Genomic DNA, 16,543 nt, shown 5'->3' with positions numbered 1-16,543 from the left:
ATTTTGTGTCTCTCACCCCCCCCCCAATTAAATGGGAGAGCCATTCCTCTACAGCAATGGTTCCCAACCTTGGATCCCCAGATGTTTTTGGACTAAAACTCCCAGAAGCCTTCACCACTAGCTGTGCTGGCCAGGATTTTTGAGAGTTGCAGTACAAAAACATCAGTCCCTGATGGAGTCCCAAAATATGTGGATAGGGATGATAAGGGAAGGACTGGATCACAATTACCAAAGACTACATCATGTAGCCTTGGAAAAATTGAGTGAACCAGCCTGTCCCAAAACCAAACTAAACATGCAAAAAAAGGGGCTTATCTGATCATACCCTAACTCTTTTTTATTCATTCACCATCTCCAGCAATATAAGAATTAATTAAATCTTTCCCTTCTCGGTCACTTACTTTCAATTTCTTTTATTTTCATTTCCCACGGTATGCATGCTGTTTTAAAATTCTCAAAGTCCCGTTGAAATTTCATCCATTTCTGAAAGAAAGAATTCAGAAAATATAAAGTATCCTATCTGTTTAGAAAAGCGTGATGAAAAACACAACATTTACAGTTTAAACCTCTCTGTTTATGCCATGTTCTTGAAATAAATGCAGTGCAGATTATTAGAAAGCTCTGAAAGCAGTACTTGCATTGAGGAAGCAGAAAATGAGAGTATATCTCCCTATGCCTTTCTCTCACACACAGAATGGGACTTTTTCATCTCTCTGTCAACATGCAGAAAAATCTTGTGTTGTGCACCTGCCACTCAGGATTGTTCTGAAAATTGTATGTTAGATAAAATAGAAGAGTGGGTTCTTGGGCATTCCCCTAATCTTTGCTTAGCATTTTTGTCTTTTATTAAGCATGTGACAAATGTGATATCCAGATCTCAGAATTCTAGGAATTTCAACCCACAGACCCACATCTACACACACCTACATATCACTCACCTGGACCAAGATCTAACTCTCTGAGGCTATATTGGTGTCTTGCGTCTACTTGTTATCAATGTTAAAAAGAAAAGAAACTCATATAGTGTTTCTTGGGAATTGTAGTCTTGATGTACTTTCAGATTTACAGAGGGCCACCTTCCAAAGAACTGATACCCAAGAGAACTGATACAGAATTTTTCTTTTTTATAGAATTCCGGGAGTTTGAATCAAAAAATCCTAATTCTCCTCTGTCAAAGTGATGCAATCTTTCAAATTCTGGATTTTAAGTCCAAGGACTGAAATCTCTTTATTTCTGCATTATTGATTAAAATAGTTCTGTTCCATCTAATATCCAATGAGATCTTGGGATGGGGTACACTCAATAAAATTGTTTAAACCTATTAAAGAGTGTATAAAATAGATTCTAACTGTCAGATTTTAACTTGGTGCCAGAATGAGGCCAATCTCAGGAGACCTGAACATCCCACCATCAGAGTGCTGTAACATACTTTGGGTAAAACTGCATAAAATTGTAGCCTTAACTTCACTGTGAACTATTTAATCCTAGTAATCTTAAGGAAACTTAAATAGACCTGTACTTATTTGAACTGTACACAGTATAATTTTCCCGAGCACTAACTGATTTTTTTGATAACTTTCATTTGTCTTTCTTCTACTGTGGGATCCATTCTCTCAAAGCCAACATCTGCTCACCACGGCTGACTGTCATCACCACTTGATTGCTCAAGATTTCAAGTTGATATTTAATGTTTTGTAAATACTACCTGTGGCGTTCTCCCTTATTATGTTAAATAAGTCCTGCATTATTCATGTTTTATGCTGATGAGGTTGAGAGGTGGGGCCACCAGAGAGGTTAAAAAGGCAGAACCAGAGAGGAGAAGAGTGGTGGGTAATCTCTGGATCTGAGTTTGAAGAGAGAGAGAAATAAACCTATTTTATTCAAAAGACAGTGATGAATGGACCTTTGTCTTTCCTAAATAAGGTACGTTGATAAAGAAATCAGCTGGTGGCAGCATGTGAAAAGGTGGTTTTTTCCGGTTTGCCTTCATGAGCTCTCTGTTTTGGGGAGACAAACAGGGGCCACAAAGGGGCAAATGTCACACTACCATCTAGGAACACAAATATATTTATGGTTTAATTTAAAGTTGATTGAAACAGGATGGTTTGTTTGTTTGTTTGCAGCATAGGCAGAAGTAATATATTCTCAAAACTTCAAAGTATTGTGAGCTTTTCTTTCAAAGACAACTAAATCCAATCCAAATCAGAACAAAACCATCCATTCTAGCAGAGATATTTCGAAAAGAGAAAAGAAGCTGTAACAGTGAAGGCATTTCATAGAAGTAATGAGCAGTGAGCCTTACTTTCATCATCATCACTTTATACGCATAAAACTTTTTTCCTTTGCCTTTGCCAAGAGCCCCTTCAAATTTTTCCACAAAACGCTGAGCATCTCTGGAAGAAAAGGGAAAGGAGCTGTGAATTTATCTTGAAACCATTGATTAGCCTGTTCTGCTGACATGTTGAGATAAATTTTACATTACTCAAGGTGAATCATCCTCGAGACAAACTAGACATTATGCTAAATATTGGTCTCCCACCAAAATTTTTGACATATATCTAGTTTCTGATAAAGTTACTTTTGAAAATTAGGAAACTAAAAAGTTACAGTTAAACTGTAAGCACCAGTAACAGATTACTTTTGTGATCTTGAAATTATAAATGCACTTAACTTTTTGGAAGTAACTTTCTGAATTCTGGGGACCATCTTTCTTGCACTTTTTTTAATGCCCCTTTTAAAATAGTCATTACTTGTGTTTATCTGCAAAACTTTTTTTCCTTGTGTGAATGCTTGTGTAAGTTACAGAGAGGAAGGATGCCAAATGTGCAGCCCCTCTGATTTGACCAAGTAGTGATAGGGCACAACTGGTCAAGCTAGGCTACTGGCTGGGAACAAAGGAGATGCCACATTTTTCCATGTATAAGATGATACTTTTGTCTAAAATCTTTAAACTAAAATGTGAGGGTTGTCTTATACATGGAAGTAAGCTGAGGAGAGAACAAAAGCAAGTGGAGGGGGAAAGCAGAGATCAAAGTGCTGCAGAATCGCTTTGATCCCTGCTTTCCCCTCTATTTGCTAAGTCCCATGGGGCTTACCAAAAGGAAGGGGGAAAGGATCAAAGCAATCCTGTGGCTGCATGAGGGGGAAAGGGATCAAAGCAATCATGCAGTCGCGAGATTGCTTTGATCCCTTTCCCCCTTCTTTCACTAAGCCCCACGGGGCTTAGCACGAAGGGAGAAAGCAAGGATCAAAGTGATCCTGCAGCACTTTGATCCCTTTCCTCCTCCACTTGCTAAACCACAGTAAGATTTCTTAATTTTGGGTTAGAAAAGTGGGAGGGGTTTTTCTTATACACGGGGGCATCTTATACACAGAAAAATGTGGTACCTTCTCCAGCCGCAACACATATTTTATTTTGTTCTTCTCAGTTTTACTGTTTGGCGCACTGCAAGAGAGCCACAGAAGAAACGTCTCCTTGAATTTACCTGCCTGCTATTTTTCTCCATAACCTCTCCTTTGGTAGTGACACTGAATAGATCTTATTTCAATTGCTGTGAGTGTCTATGCATGTTTCATAATGGGAGAGGGATTGCCAAATATGCAGCACTGTGTTTTTGGCCAGTGGGCACATTTGGACAAGGCAGGCTAACAACTGGGGAGACTAAGGTGACACTTCCTACACCTCCCAACATATATTTTCCCTGGCCATGGCTCAGGAAGTGAGGAAGGAAACTGGTAGAAGCACTGCCTGTCCCAATATGGAAACATACGAAGAGGAATACATACAAATATCTGCAGAAACAGAGGATAGATCCACTCAGGCCACCTTCCAACCAGGTGGGCTGGTCCCAATTTGTGTGGCAATTATTTGGGTACAAAGTAAAAGAGGCAACAAGATGTAGCAAAATGTATCAGGTAATGTAGCAAGCAATGCAGTTAGGACTGGGCTGTAATTCATGAAAGTTTATGTCAAATTAAGTTTGCTGGTCTTTAAAGAGCCATTTTTCAACATTATCGCAAGTAAAGACAATGCATTACCTCTTAACATTTCAGCAATATGCGTGAATTAAATAATTGCCCATATCCATGCATGAATTTATGGTGTGAGGACTATTCAAATGATTAAAGAGAAATAAAACCACTAAAGCAGTGTAAAATAATCTATATCCCACACAGAAATTAAAAAGCACGAGATTTGCTTCACTGGCTGCTGTCATAATTAGGCAGAAGGATTTGCCAGCACCCTATCAACACTGGCCTGGCCAATTCAAACCACTATTTCCCCTGAGTCACTTCAGTACATCTCTCAAGAGGAATTTCACTCAAGGAGGCATTCCTACTGGACCTCTTTAGATGAAATATATGGAAAGCCACTCTGTAAAATCTCTCAAAAGACAGCCTCAAAGTAACGATGTAAAAAACGTGCGTGCCACTATACTCAATGAGCTAATTAAAACCAAGTCTTCTGCGCTACTGCAGTCATCAAACCAATATTGCAGAGCATTGTATCATTTGTTCACCTCAGACTGCTCCTTCCAGATTCTGAATGCTTTTATGCCATGTTGTCTTCATTTGTGTAAATCACGTTCATTCCCCTTTTTGCATATTCTAGCCATGATGCCTACAAAGCTCTGTAAGCTGTAGTCCACAAAAATAACTTTACCAAAGTCTGATAAAAAATAGTAATGGGGACTTTGAAATCTGCTTGTGTGCATGCATGTGTGTGTGTGCGCGCAAACGCGTGCATGCACAAAGAGTGGTGTAAAGGCATGGATCTTCATGGATCCACATGATTCTTATGTGGGATCTGCCACAAACCACTGTCAAATCATGTGCATTTGTACACACTGACCGTGCCATGGAAATCATGGATCCATGGTTATGGTTTGGGGAAGATTCCACATAAAAATCATGTGGATCCTTGCCTTGGATTGATGTTCTTGCACTACAGCAAAACCAAGCACTGAAGGATTCGTATTTTCTGTGTTGTAGTCTCTGGGTACATGTGGGACCTATGAATCTGTCTGGGACAGATTCTACATAAAAATCATGTGGATCCATGAGGATCCATGTTTTGGATCAGTGTTTTTGCAGTACTGCAAAGCTCCAGTGAGGAGCTGCTACCAGTTTTAAATAAACAAATAAATAAAAATGGCAGCCAAAGGAGGGGCAAAACTGCTGCACTCTGGTTAATTACTCTTGACATTTCTCTTGCTAGCACTGGTTGCCATTCTCTCACTCGTGCGCATGTGTGTGCGGGCGCTGTGAGGAGCCATAGCAATATGTGGGTGGGGGAGCACAAGACAAAGCCTCAGTTGCAATGATTATAAAAGCTCGTGTAGCCCCCCCTCAACTGATACACAGCACAGCTTTAAAATGGATTTAAAGTTTTCCCAAGGACACACACATCGACCCAAATACCATGTGACTATCGCATTCCTTTAACCCAATTTCAAAAAACCTCAATCCAGTTATCAATTCATTTTCATAATGTAACCACATTTGAAGTCATTTGGAAAGATGTGAAACAGCATGTATATAAAGTTATTTGAACACGATACAAGCAAGGATGGGCTTCAGTGGTCCTCCAGGTGTTATTGGGATATGGCTCCCATCAGCCTAAACCAACATGGACAAAGGTGAAGAATCAGGCAAATTGCAAACTAGGAAGGGCCATTCTAACACTCCCCCATAGCATAGGGCCTGATTGCATCTGGACCTTTCAAATCATTCTCTAATAACAACTGCAACAGCAACATGCCATTAATTAAACTCCAACTTTTGATTATTCTTGCCGGTATTCAGAGGTGATTTACAATTCTCTTCACTGGGGGGTGCACTGGGACTGTGCTGCTTGCATAGGTGGGCTTTCTCCCAGATGGCACAACGGGAAATCGAACATCCGGTACCTGACCCTGCAACCAGGTGTTCCAGCGCACTGAGCTACCCAGACAGCTTATCATTACAAACTACTTGTCTGTGTATGAAGCAGATTTGAAAACAGGAACAAACGAACATACACCCCCCCTGTATATATTTACCCAAAGATGAGAAAAGTGTAAAAAACTCAGGATATAAGAAACAGGTTTTGGAACCATCCAAATCATATGTTTAATGTAAATTATCAATAACACAAGATAGAGCAAAGTATCATCTCTTAGATATACCCATGAAACCTTTATTGAATTCAAAGAAACATTAATCTAATTGCCATCACAAGAAGCATCAATGTTTCATGAACACAGGCATTATTGTCCTTAAATGGCCTGGCTTAATAATTAATTGTAGGTGTGGAGTTGCAGCTGCTGAAGTGCTAGGTGCACTGTACTCAGGCTGTTTCAAACCTTGCAAAAGGAGGGAATGAATTACTGAACCTAAGAGGCTCCTGCTGAAGAAGAGGATTCAGGTGGATTGCTCAACTTTTCAGTAACAGGTCAAGATGGTTTCACGCAGGAGCTCAAATCTCATTAAAGAGAAACGGGGTGTTAATAGGGAGGCAGTTAGACTCTTGTGAGCTGACTCTTCTTAAAAGACTGTTTTTTTACAAGGCCAAAGACTCAACTGCTGCCAAGTGGAAGAAGCATAAGAAAAAGAGTTCTGCTATGTGAATACCTATTCTCTGACTTCATAAAGGTGGGCATGCCTTTATGAAGTCATGGGGCAGTCCCTTGGGGGATGTTAAATAAGTGGGGCCAGCAAGGAATGGGAGGGAGGACAAACAACATCCTGGCCATATGATCGTGGGAAAGGGCACAAGGTCAGTCTTGGCCTTGTTCTGAATGGTACAATGGGCTCAACTGCACACACCCATGAGCCTTCCCTCCAGTCCTCTCCACTGGCAGTGGACTTTTTAGCATGCTGACATTGCATGAAAAAAGACCTCATAGAAACAATATAAACATCTTGGTGTTGGACCAGTGACTTCTGGTGCCAGCTGGGAATGCAGGGGAGACAGGTGCACAGGCTCTAAACCAGGGGTGTCCAACCTTTCACCTTCCCTGGGCCACATTAGAAGATGAAAATTTGGTTTGGGCCGCACATACATTTGGTTTGGGCCGCATGGGGGGCAGCCCTAGCCATCCTCCACAGTCCTGCTCCAAGCGCGCTTACCGGCAGCTGCAATCTCAGACAGCAGAGGCTGCCAGCTTCGACTCCGGTGGCTTTATGGGGCCGGGAGGGGGTCCACCTATTGACGGGGATGGCGCAATGCAGTCACACAGCTCCCCTCCCACTCCTTCCTTCCTTCCCTCTCCCCCCTACTGTTGTGACGTGCCCCAGCCGCATTCCGGCCGCAAGTGCCGGCAGTGTAACTTGAAACTTTGGAATTTCTTTAAAAATAAAAAATTGCACTGGGCCGCATTATGAGCCGTCCTGGGCCGCAAGCGGCCCTTGGGCCGCAGGTTGGACAAGCCTGCTCTAAACTCACTGCACGCACAGAAGTCAAATCTTCCCCTCCTGCAAAGGTGCTTGATAGCAACCGCTTGAGACTTTAGCCAACACAGTGAAACCTGGCAAACCTGATTTTAAAAAGTGATCAAAGTGCCATATTGGGTGAATGCATACCATTGAGTCATTCAAACAAAGCTTCACAGGGCCTTGTTCCTCTTTTCAGCTCTCCTTTCAGGTTTCCTGTCTTATTTCTAAGGACTTAGGTCTTTTAACCAATGGGTATTAGCTGGTCCATACATGCATTTACTACACTAAATTTTTCACTGTCTGATGACTCACAGTTGAATGTGTGGAATAGCTTCATTTATTCAGTAAAGCAAACTTCACCCAAAGCAATCAGTAACTATTTTATTTTATTTATATGTTGCCTTTCTCCCCATAGAGGACCCAAGGCAGTTCATAAAAAATTAAAATCATAGAATACTAACAATTTAAAAATAACATACAAAACTGTATTTTGCAGTTTGCCACCTTTCCTAGTGGCTCTAAGAAGCAGTGCTTAGGATTTTAGGCATTAAAGGGTGCAAAAAGTTATAAGAGTGGTGCCTTGTAACCGCCTGGGGAGCATGTGACTTTGCAAGTGGGAAAATGAGCAGAAAGGTCTGCACCTCTTTCTTTTAAATTAATTTTAAAATAATAAAATTCCCCCATTTTTGAGTTTTGGTTCAATGATAATTAATATGAAGACACACACACACACACCCCGATGGGGAAGACCCCCCACATCACCGCAGGGGTTGTTGACATTGTTGTTGTGATTCGTGTGATCTTGATGACTTGAAAGCCAAACCTATGGCAATCGCTGTGTTCATGACAGCCTTCAAGCTGCCCCCACGTGCAGGTACCGCTTCTCAGCAAGGGCACACCCACCTGCGAATGCTGAAAGTCAATTTTTGGCTTGGCTGCTTGCATGAATGAATCATCCAGATTAATCACCACCGACAGAACTCTGTATCACAGCCAGCACCATGCTTTTCAGGGCTAGCAGGCCAATTGCTCACATGCCCCTCTGTGAGTAAATAATCAAGGATGTACTGAATAATAAAGGAACTGCAGATGTATAAGATGTACCTGTGAATACACATATTACAACAGACCAATATATAACATAAACAAAACCTTACTTCAGGACTTCGAGCTTCTTCTTCATATTCCAGGGCTTACTGCGCAGTGTGGCAATCAGTTTCTTTTTTTCTTCCACTGCTTCCTTTAACTTGGCCACTTCCTCCTCGGTTAACTCCTCTTCAGAACTAGAATCGGAGCTGCAAGAAAAAGAGCTGAACAGGATACAATCTTGGCTGACAGATCTGTAGGCAGCTGATAGCTTTTCTTGGGAAAGATTTCATACCATTAACTCTCTAACTCCATACTTACTAAGTAATAGCTGAAATCTAGGAGTAAGTCACAGTGAGTTATAAATCCAATGAATAAATATATATCAAAAATATATATACCGGCATTTTGGAAAGAGTAAAACATAAACCTATACAATTATGCAACATCAGCAACAAATCAGACCACATGCTAATAACCTTCTCAAGAAGGTACCACAAAATCTATGCAGTGTAAAGTCATGCAAGAGTACCATGAAGGAGGTATAGTGACACCCTTCTTAACTCTGCCCCAAGTTGCCTTATTGAAAGGGCACTGCCAGCCAGCCAGGGTGTGCCTTTGGAGAGATGCTCTCTCTAAAGCTGACTGAATACGGAGCACACGTTGGCCTTTAAAGGACAAAATCAGTATTTCTGTTCATACAGATTAGTCATATTATTATATTACACTTTGGCCGAAATCCTGTTGCTTAGCGAAAGCCAAATCCTAACTTTCATTCCCTTCTTCTCTGGAAACAAACCATCCCTTGCTGTAATTCTTGGGGGGGGAGGGGAGGTGCACATTGGCATGGTGTGTGCACATATGTGCCTCGAGAATCACGGCACAGATGCTGTGTTTACGAGAGAGGAAGCGACCCAAAGTTACAATTTGGCTTATGCTAAGGAACAGAATTTCAGCCTTTATGCCACATTGTATTGTTATTCTAGATCATATACAAAAAATAAAGGCTAAGAGAATGTTACTGGTGTTTTAATCCATTCTATGTAAGGTTCATTTTTCATTCACTGTAAACCAAATGCATAGAGCTTGCCACTTGCCACTTCTCTGTGGATAACAGTTGCTGAGGATGGTGGCCGCTCTGGACTGCAAGCTTTTCTCTTCAAGAACCCTCCAGATACTAGTTTGTTCTAAGCCATGGGGGGAAAGAGTGAATGGGTGTACTAACGGAGGGGGTTAAATTTTCTCAGAATGCCCAGGAATTATACAATAGCTAGGACATTCTGGAGAAAGAAAATGGTGGTCCCCTATCCCTGCACAATGGGAGTGACATTACTACAGGTAACAGTAGATAGAAACAGTGGCTGAGTGAAGAGTTGTCAGGAGTCCGGGAGGGGGGAGGACATATTATTTTTGGGGTTGCAACAAAGGCAAAGTTGTCGAATGATATAACGACTGCGAATGTCATTTGTGAAATGAGTAACAAAGTAAAGTTAATCCTAAAGGTTTGCTTTGGAGGGTGTCATTCGGGGGAATTTTGTACCCTTTTTGCATTTTTAAACTGACAAGTGAAAAATTAAATTTAAATTTTACACTTAAAAATAGCATTTGAATAAAATGCACTTTTTAGCTGGTACAGAAAAGGGGGGATGAAATCTGCTAAGGCCACTGTTGCAAAGCAGTTGTTAGCATGTTTATGGTGTGATACAATCCTTAGCAAGTTAATTTGAAAGGCAGCTATATTAGTGAGTTCACTAGGTTTTAGATGGATTTTAGACATGCCATCTGGTGCCCCTTTTAGCTCTTCATATGGCTTGGATTTGATTTGATTGAAATCAATCTCCACTCTTTTAAAACCAGAGATACAAGGCAAAACATGGCAGTCACTATTTTGGCCAAATGTTTTCTACCAAACAAGGCTTTCTGTGTAATTAGCCAATGAGGAAACCCACCTGCAGTTTGACAGGATTTCACACAGAATCTGTAGACCAAAGACTCTGAGTAAATGTTGCAATTGTGGGTATGCTATATGAAATACTACGTGCTCTGCCAATAGCTAAAATCTGTGTGCATATCAAAATTTAAAAAGGTGGTTTTTAATCAGCTGCAATATGAGCTGACAATAATGTTACTCCCAATGTGCAGGTAATTCTGCAGAAAAGGATTTTGGCCCCTTCAGTACATTTTGCAGGAGTACTATCTGAAGACAATGAAAACTGAGACTATGAGTCCTTGATCTTGGAAATATATGCCCTTTGATATAACTTGATTAATTTGCAACAAATAATGTTACTAATACATGAATTTGGGGGAAGGATTGATGAGGACAAATTAAAATGAAAAGTAGTGCAAAGGCCAGAATTTTCATTACTGGGTTTGCTTTTATAGTGGAGATCATATTTTCCAGGAATGGGTACAATAAACATTAAAACTATTGAATGATCATCAATGATTTGAGGTGCACTATCTTGGATACACTACATTTACAGCTTTTAAACTCCAAATGCTCTGGCCTAAAAGGCACAGAGCACTTTGGGAGCTATTACTTCTAAAATCTATGCATTTATAGATTAGCTTTTTTTATTAAGGAGTCATGTAATGTTAGTTTTCACATCTGTACAGTTTATGAAAACCAAAGCATTAACATTCGGATGATGCATATAGTAATAAGAGGCATTACCTTGATCCTTTCCTCTTTTTGTCTTTCTTCTTCTTCTTCTTCCCACCCTTTTTCTTGCCTTTTCTCTCCACTTCGTCCTCTTCTTCACCATCTTCCTTCGTTTTTTGATTTGCTCTGTTTTTCCTGTTTTTACAAGCTTCTCCCTCAGATTCCTCCCCCTCTTTTCCTGCATCCTTCATCCGCCGTCTTTTGTATTTTCGTCTACGTTCTGCAGCAGTCTCTTCATCCTCCTCTTCCTCCTCCTCTTCCTCAGCTTTTCCTTTCTCTCGGTTCTTTTTATTTGATGTTTTTTTCTTCTGCTCAGATTCTTCCTCTTCAAAATCAGGTAAAAGAACAAAAATAAATAATGGCAAACATTACTTTCTCCCATTTTTGATCCACCAATTTATTTGTTGATATGTTTGAGGTTTCCCATGTGTCCTAATTTACAGGTGACAATGCCCTCTATCTGAAAGCATTGGTGCCTCGCTTAACGATGTTAATTGGTTCCAAAAACACATCGCTATGGGAAAACATCGCTAAGCGAAACACCATTTCCCATAGGAATGCATTGAAAACCGTTTAATCTGTTCCAATGGGAACGGATTACCGTCCTTAAGCAAAAATCACCATAGGAAACATCGCTAAGCGAAACAATATTTCCCCCATTGGGAAATGCATTCCAGTGGTTTTGCGATGTCCGTTTTCGCTATTTTTAAAGTGTCTTAAAATGTTCAAAAACTGTTTTAAATGCTTGGGATCGTTAGATAATTTTTTTTCCTCCCCCATTGGAATGCACTGAACTGCAGGTTTGACAGCTGTCAAACCTACAGTTCAATGCATTCCAATGGGGGGGGGAATTCACCAAAAATTAACGAAGACTCAGAACAAAGCCAAATTAAGTTTGCAAAGGTTTTACAAGGTGCACTAACGATTCCAAGCATTTAAAACAGTTTTTGAACATTTTAAGACACTTTAAAAATAGTGAAAACGGACATCGTTAAGCGAAACAGGGGGACCTAAACTGTCATCGCTAAGCGAGGCAAGGTCCCGAACATCACTACGCGAAATTTCCCCATATGGAACCTTGCTAAACAGAGCGCAAAATCGCTCCAAAAACCTAATCGCTAAGCGAATACATCGTTAAACGAGGCAATCACTAAGCGAGGCACCACCTCTGGGTAGTTTGGGCGGCATATAAATTGAATAAATAAATAAATTGAATAAATAAATAAATATTTGAAATCCATTTTAGTGAAGGCATTCTGTTTGGAGTACAAGGGCTTTAACATTGCTCATCTCCAGTTAGCACTTGGACAACAGCTCCAACAGGCCTATGGGGGTCACTAGATAATCATCTCTGCCCCCCCCCTTAGAGGTAATTATTAGAATTTTATTAGAAATGTATATTTCTATTTAAATTCTGGTAGTAATTACATCTAAATTTATATCAGTACACATACATTAGCAAAGGTAAATTTTATGCTCATGTTTCCCTCCCCCCCTTTTTGGTGATGCCTTTCCTCTTCTGAGGGGCGGCAGATGTTAGGGATGTGAACAATACTTGCTAAACTCCTTAAAAACAGATGTTGCCTTACATGAAAACCCAGTAGCTTAAGACGACTATAAAACTATAAAATTTCTTTATACTAACACAGATGACCTCTTTGTAAATATAGGGATGCAGTGTGCTTGCTCAGTGTACTGGAGATAGAGAAATAATTCATTTCACAGGGCATTGCTATGTTAATACACTAAATTGAAAGAATCAGTGACATGATTGCCCTGGCAGCTATTCTTGTTACATACCATCAAGTTGCTTCCAACTCATTGTGACTCTAATAGGTTTGGTGGTTATTTTGCATTGTGTGAGACATTGAAAGAGTAGTTTGCCTTTGCTGCCATCTTTCCATGACCTTCTGTATTCGAATCTAAGGATTCGAATACAGGCTTCCTAGATCCTCATCTGACATTCTAGCCACGCTGGATCTGGTACTTGTTCTTGGTGCATAGTAGGTGAGGAATTGAGTGTGGCTTAATTAAAATTAAAATAAAACTTTCTCTAATTACACAGCGGATAAAATGACTCTGTCAGGAACATACAGAGCAGACTGAGCTACAAGACTCCCTTAGTAGATCACCCCTTTGTTGTTAGTTTACCTCAACTGGCACTTATTGTCTCAATACATTCACTCAGAGACTCTGGTAATGACAAGTTCTATATACTTCCAGTTCTTCATAGAAAAAATAAAAATCATATAGTTTCTAATTATTAACTTGTTACATCACTGAATTTAACTGGTTAACTAGCTTCATTACTGACTAACTGACTGGTTACATACCTTACAGAAGACTTCTCTCCCAGTCAAAACCCCTCAAAAAATATCATATACAGGTTGCAATATATCCAACACTTACTAAGTATTAAATCAAGAGCAATATTTGTGCACTGATGAACTCCTTATACTTCAAGTCCTCCCAGCCTGGGATGTGAATACTGGTATATGACTAGTGATTAAATATGGGGATGAAAAAAATCACGATATTCATTAAAATTGCTGATTCATTTAATATTCATCCCTTCGTATTCGTCAGTTCCAGAGACCACGACAAATACAAAGGGATGAATATTTCTCCATTTTAATTCATCCCCCATAGACTAGCCTTTCCTCTCTCTACTGGCCTTCCCACTGTTGTGGTCTCTGGAACTGATAAATACAAAGGGATGAATATTAAATGAATCAGGTGGGGCTCAGCTTTTTTTTTTTTTTTTAGACAGCCTCAGGCTGTCAAAAAATCCTGATGAACTGATTTGTAGTTTGGTGGTTTATGGGTGAGAAATTTGTGGTTTGTCACCCTTGACAGACCACAAACCAGGACAAACCACCATTTTGGTAGTTTGCCCCCATCTCTACAGTTTGGAGCACACTGATCTACAGAAATGAAACAATTCACCTCAGAGTTTGTTTGGGGATCCTTACCTTCACTTTCACCAGCGCTGTCTTCTTCAATTTCAGCATCCACTGTGGAGGAAAAGAAAATAGTTAAGATGGCTGCCTACACATTGCCAAAAAAATAAACAAATTTTAAAAAAATGAGTTGGCATAAACTTCACTTCTACCAATTTGTATGTACAGATGCAAATTTAGAAAACATGACTATAATTCAAATAAAAATATAAGACCTCTTGCTATAGTGAAGAGAACTGTGGCCAGGTGGTCTGTGTGCCTTCTCTGCCTGCTCTGGTGCTGCCTATTGCTGGGCAATTTCTTCATCTTTAATCAAAGCTTGAACTGGACACTCCAGAGGATGCATTCAAGTAACCCCATCAAACAGAGGGCATACAGACTTTTCACACATTCTGCAAAACACACACAGTCAAATAAAGTGTGTGTCCACAATTGTGTTTCCTCTTAATTGTGTTTATTCAAGGTGGATTAAAATCAATTGATTTTTAAAAAATAAAAATAAAAAAGGATTTTTTAAAATACAAATCAGGTTTTTTTTCCAATTTAAATCAAATTGATTTTAATGAAATATATTTTGGAGGAAAAATCTATCTAAAGGTAGTTTTCTATTTAAGATACATTATACTTCAAAGGCTATCCAGCATGAAATAGAACTTAGTTATGTAGTATGAAGCTGTATATTCATGGAATATTTATATTTTTGGTAAACTAATTATCCAAGTTGAGATAATGTGCACATTTTCACAGTAAATTTTTTATAAAATGAACAAAATTCAGGAAAAGACATTGCTGTTCTGCAAATCTATGTACAAACAATGAAAAGATTGAAGTTTAAGCAAATACAAGAATATGTATGCTATGTAATGTTATTGTTTGTGTTAAATAAAACAACTTATGTAGCTCTCCAAATACAAGTGGTTAACCCATTAAACTAAAATCTGTTCTGATATAGCTGTTTTGCTAATCTGACAGCTTATTATTCTAAATATGAAATCTTCAACTGATTGTAAATATTAAAGAATATAACTACCAGCAAGAATGAGTTTTTGCATTTAAAAATAATAATTTAAATCATTTTATCAAGATTCAGGAAGTACAGGCCTTCACAGACCACATAAACACAGTGGACCCAAATATCAAGTTCACCAGGGAAGATACCAAAGGCAACCAGCTGTCTTTCCCGGACTCTGCAGTCAACCATTGGATCCAACAGCAGTTTAGGGATAGAAATCTAGAAAAAACCTACACACACCGATCAATGCTTGTGGTTTGACTCTTATCACCCAATGCAACACAAACTAGAGGTCATCAGGACATTAAACCACTAAGCAAGAAACATCCCCACCTCTACAGAAGTCAAGAAGATGTGGATATCCAAAGCAATGTCCTGACCCATAAGGACAGTGGAACAGTCTGAAGCCCAGAGCTGACAGAAGAACCTGGTCATTCCTAACATGGCGTGTGTGTCTGAAAACCTCAAAGGGATTTTTGGTAAACACCACATACCTGTGTACTTCAGACCCACAAACACACTAAGGCAGTGACTCATCCACCCAAAATACTGGACACCAAAACACAACAGGAACAATATAGTATATGCAGTCCAATGCAAAGAGGAGTGTTTGGAACTCTACACTGGAGAAACCAAACAGCCACTAAACAAGAGAATGGCCCAGCACAGGAGGGGCAATGGCTCAGGACCACAATCAGCAGTGTTCCTTCATTTGAAGGACAAAGGACACTCATTTGATGACCCAAATAAACTCATTTTGGACCTAGAAGATAGGTGGTTTGAGAGAGGGGTCAAGGAGGCCATACATGTGCATATGGAAAATCCCTCACTCAACAGCAATGGAGGCCTTAGATACAATCTGTCTCCTACTTATCATGCTGCCCTTTCATCCATCTTCAGGAAGATTAGGACCACATACAGTGACAGATTTTACTTTCTTGGGCTCCATAATCACTGCAGATGGAGACAGCAGCCACGAAATTAAAAGACGCCTGCTTCTTGGGAGGAAAGCGATGACAAACCTTGACAGCATCTTAAAAAGCAGAGATATCACCTTGCCAACAAAAGTCCGAATAGTCAAAGCTATGGTTTTTCCTGTAGTGATTATGGAAGTGAGAGCTGGACCATAAAGAAAGCAGACCGCCGAAGAATTGATGCCTTTGAATTGTGGTGCTGGAGGAGGCTCTTGAGAGTCCCCTGGACTGCAAGGAGAACAAACCTATCAATTCTAAAGGAAATCAACCCTGAGTGCTCACTGGAAGGACAGATCCTGAAGCTGAGGCTCCAATACTTTGGCCATCGCATGAGAAGAGAGGACTCCCTGGAAAAGACCTTAATGTTGGGAAAGTGTGAAGGCAAGAGGAGAAGGGGACGACAGAGGATGAGATGGCTGGACAGTGGCTG

General features: G+C 40.0%; 1 protein-coding gene across 1 annotated transcript in view; it reads right to left on the bottom strand.

The window, feature by feature from the left end:
• TMC1 (transmembrane channel like 1) overlaps positions 1–14,436 on the bottom strand; it is a 75,509-nt gene extending 61,073 nt beyond the window's left edge. Inside the window, exons 1-6 of the mRNA XM_072992217.2 lie at positions 14,343–14,436; positions 14,140–14,181; positions 11,180–11,492; positions 8,574–8,711; positions 2,303–2,393; positions 402–483 (exon numbers count right to left, since the gene is read on the bottom strand). Of these exons, the coding sequence (XP_072848318.2) occupies positions 402–483; positions 2,303–2,393; positions 8,574–8,711; positions 11,180–11,492; positions 14,140–14,181; positions 14,343–14,433 (757 nt within the window). The 5' untranslated portion in view covers positions 14,434–14,436. The remainder of the gene's footprint in view (positions 1–401; positions 484–2,302; positions 2,394–8,573; positions 8,712–11,179; positions 11,493–14,139; positions 14,182–14,342) is intronic.
• Positions 14,437–16,543: the final 2,107 nt, after the last annotated feature.

This window comes from Pogona vitticeps, chromosome 2, assembly GCF_051106095.1.
Source record: "Pogona vitticeps strain Pit_001003342236 chromosome 2, PviZW2.1, whole genome shotgun sequence".
Taxonomy (NCBI): domain Eukaryota; kingdom Metazoa; phylum Chordata; class Lepidosauria; order Squamata; family Agamidae; genus Pogona; species Pogona vitticeps.
The sequence above is the reverse complement of the archived record's forward strand: the minus strand, read 5'-3'. Positions and strand labels throughout refer to the sequence as shown.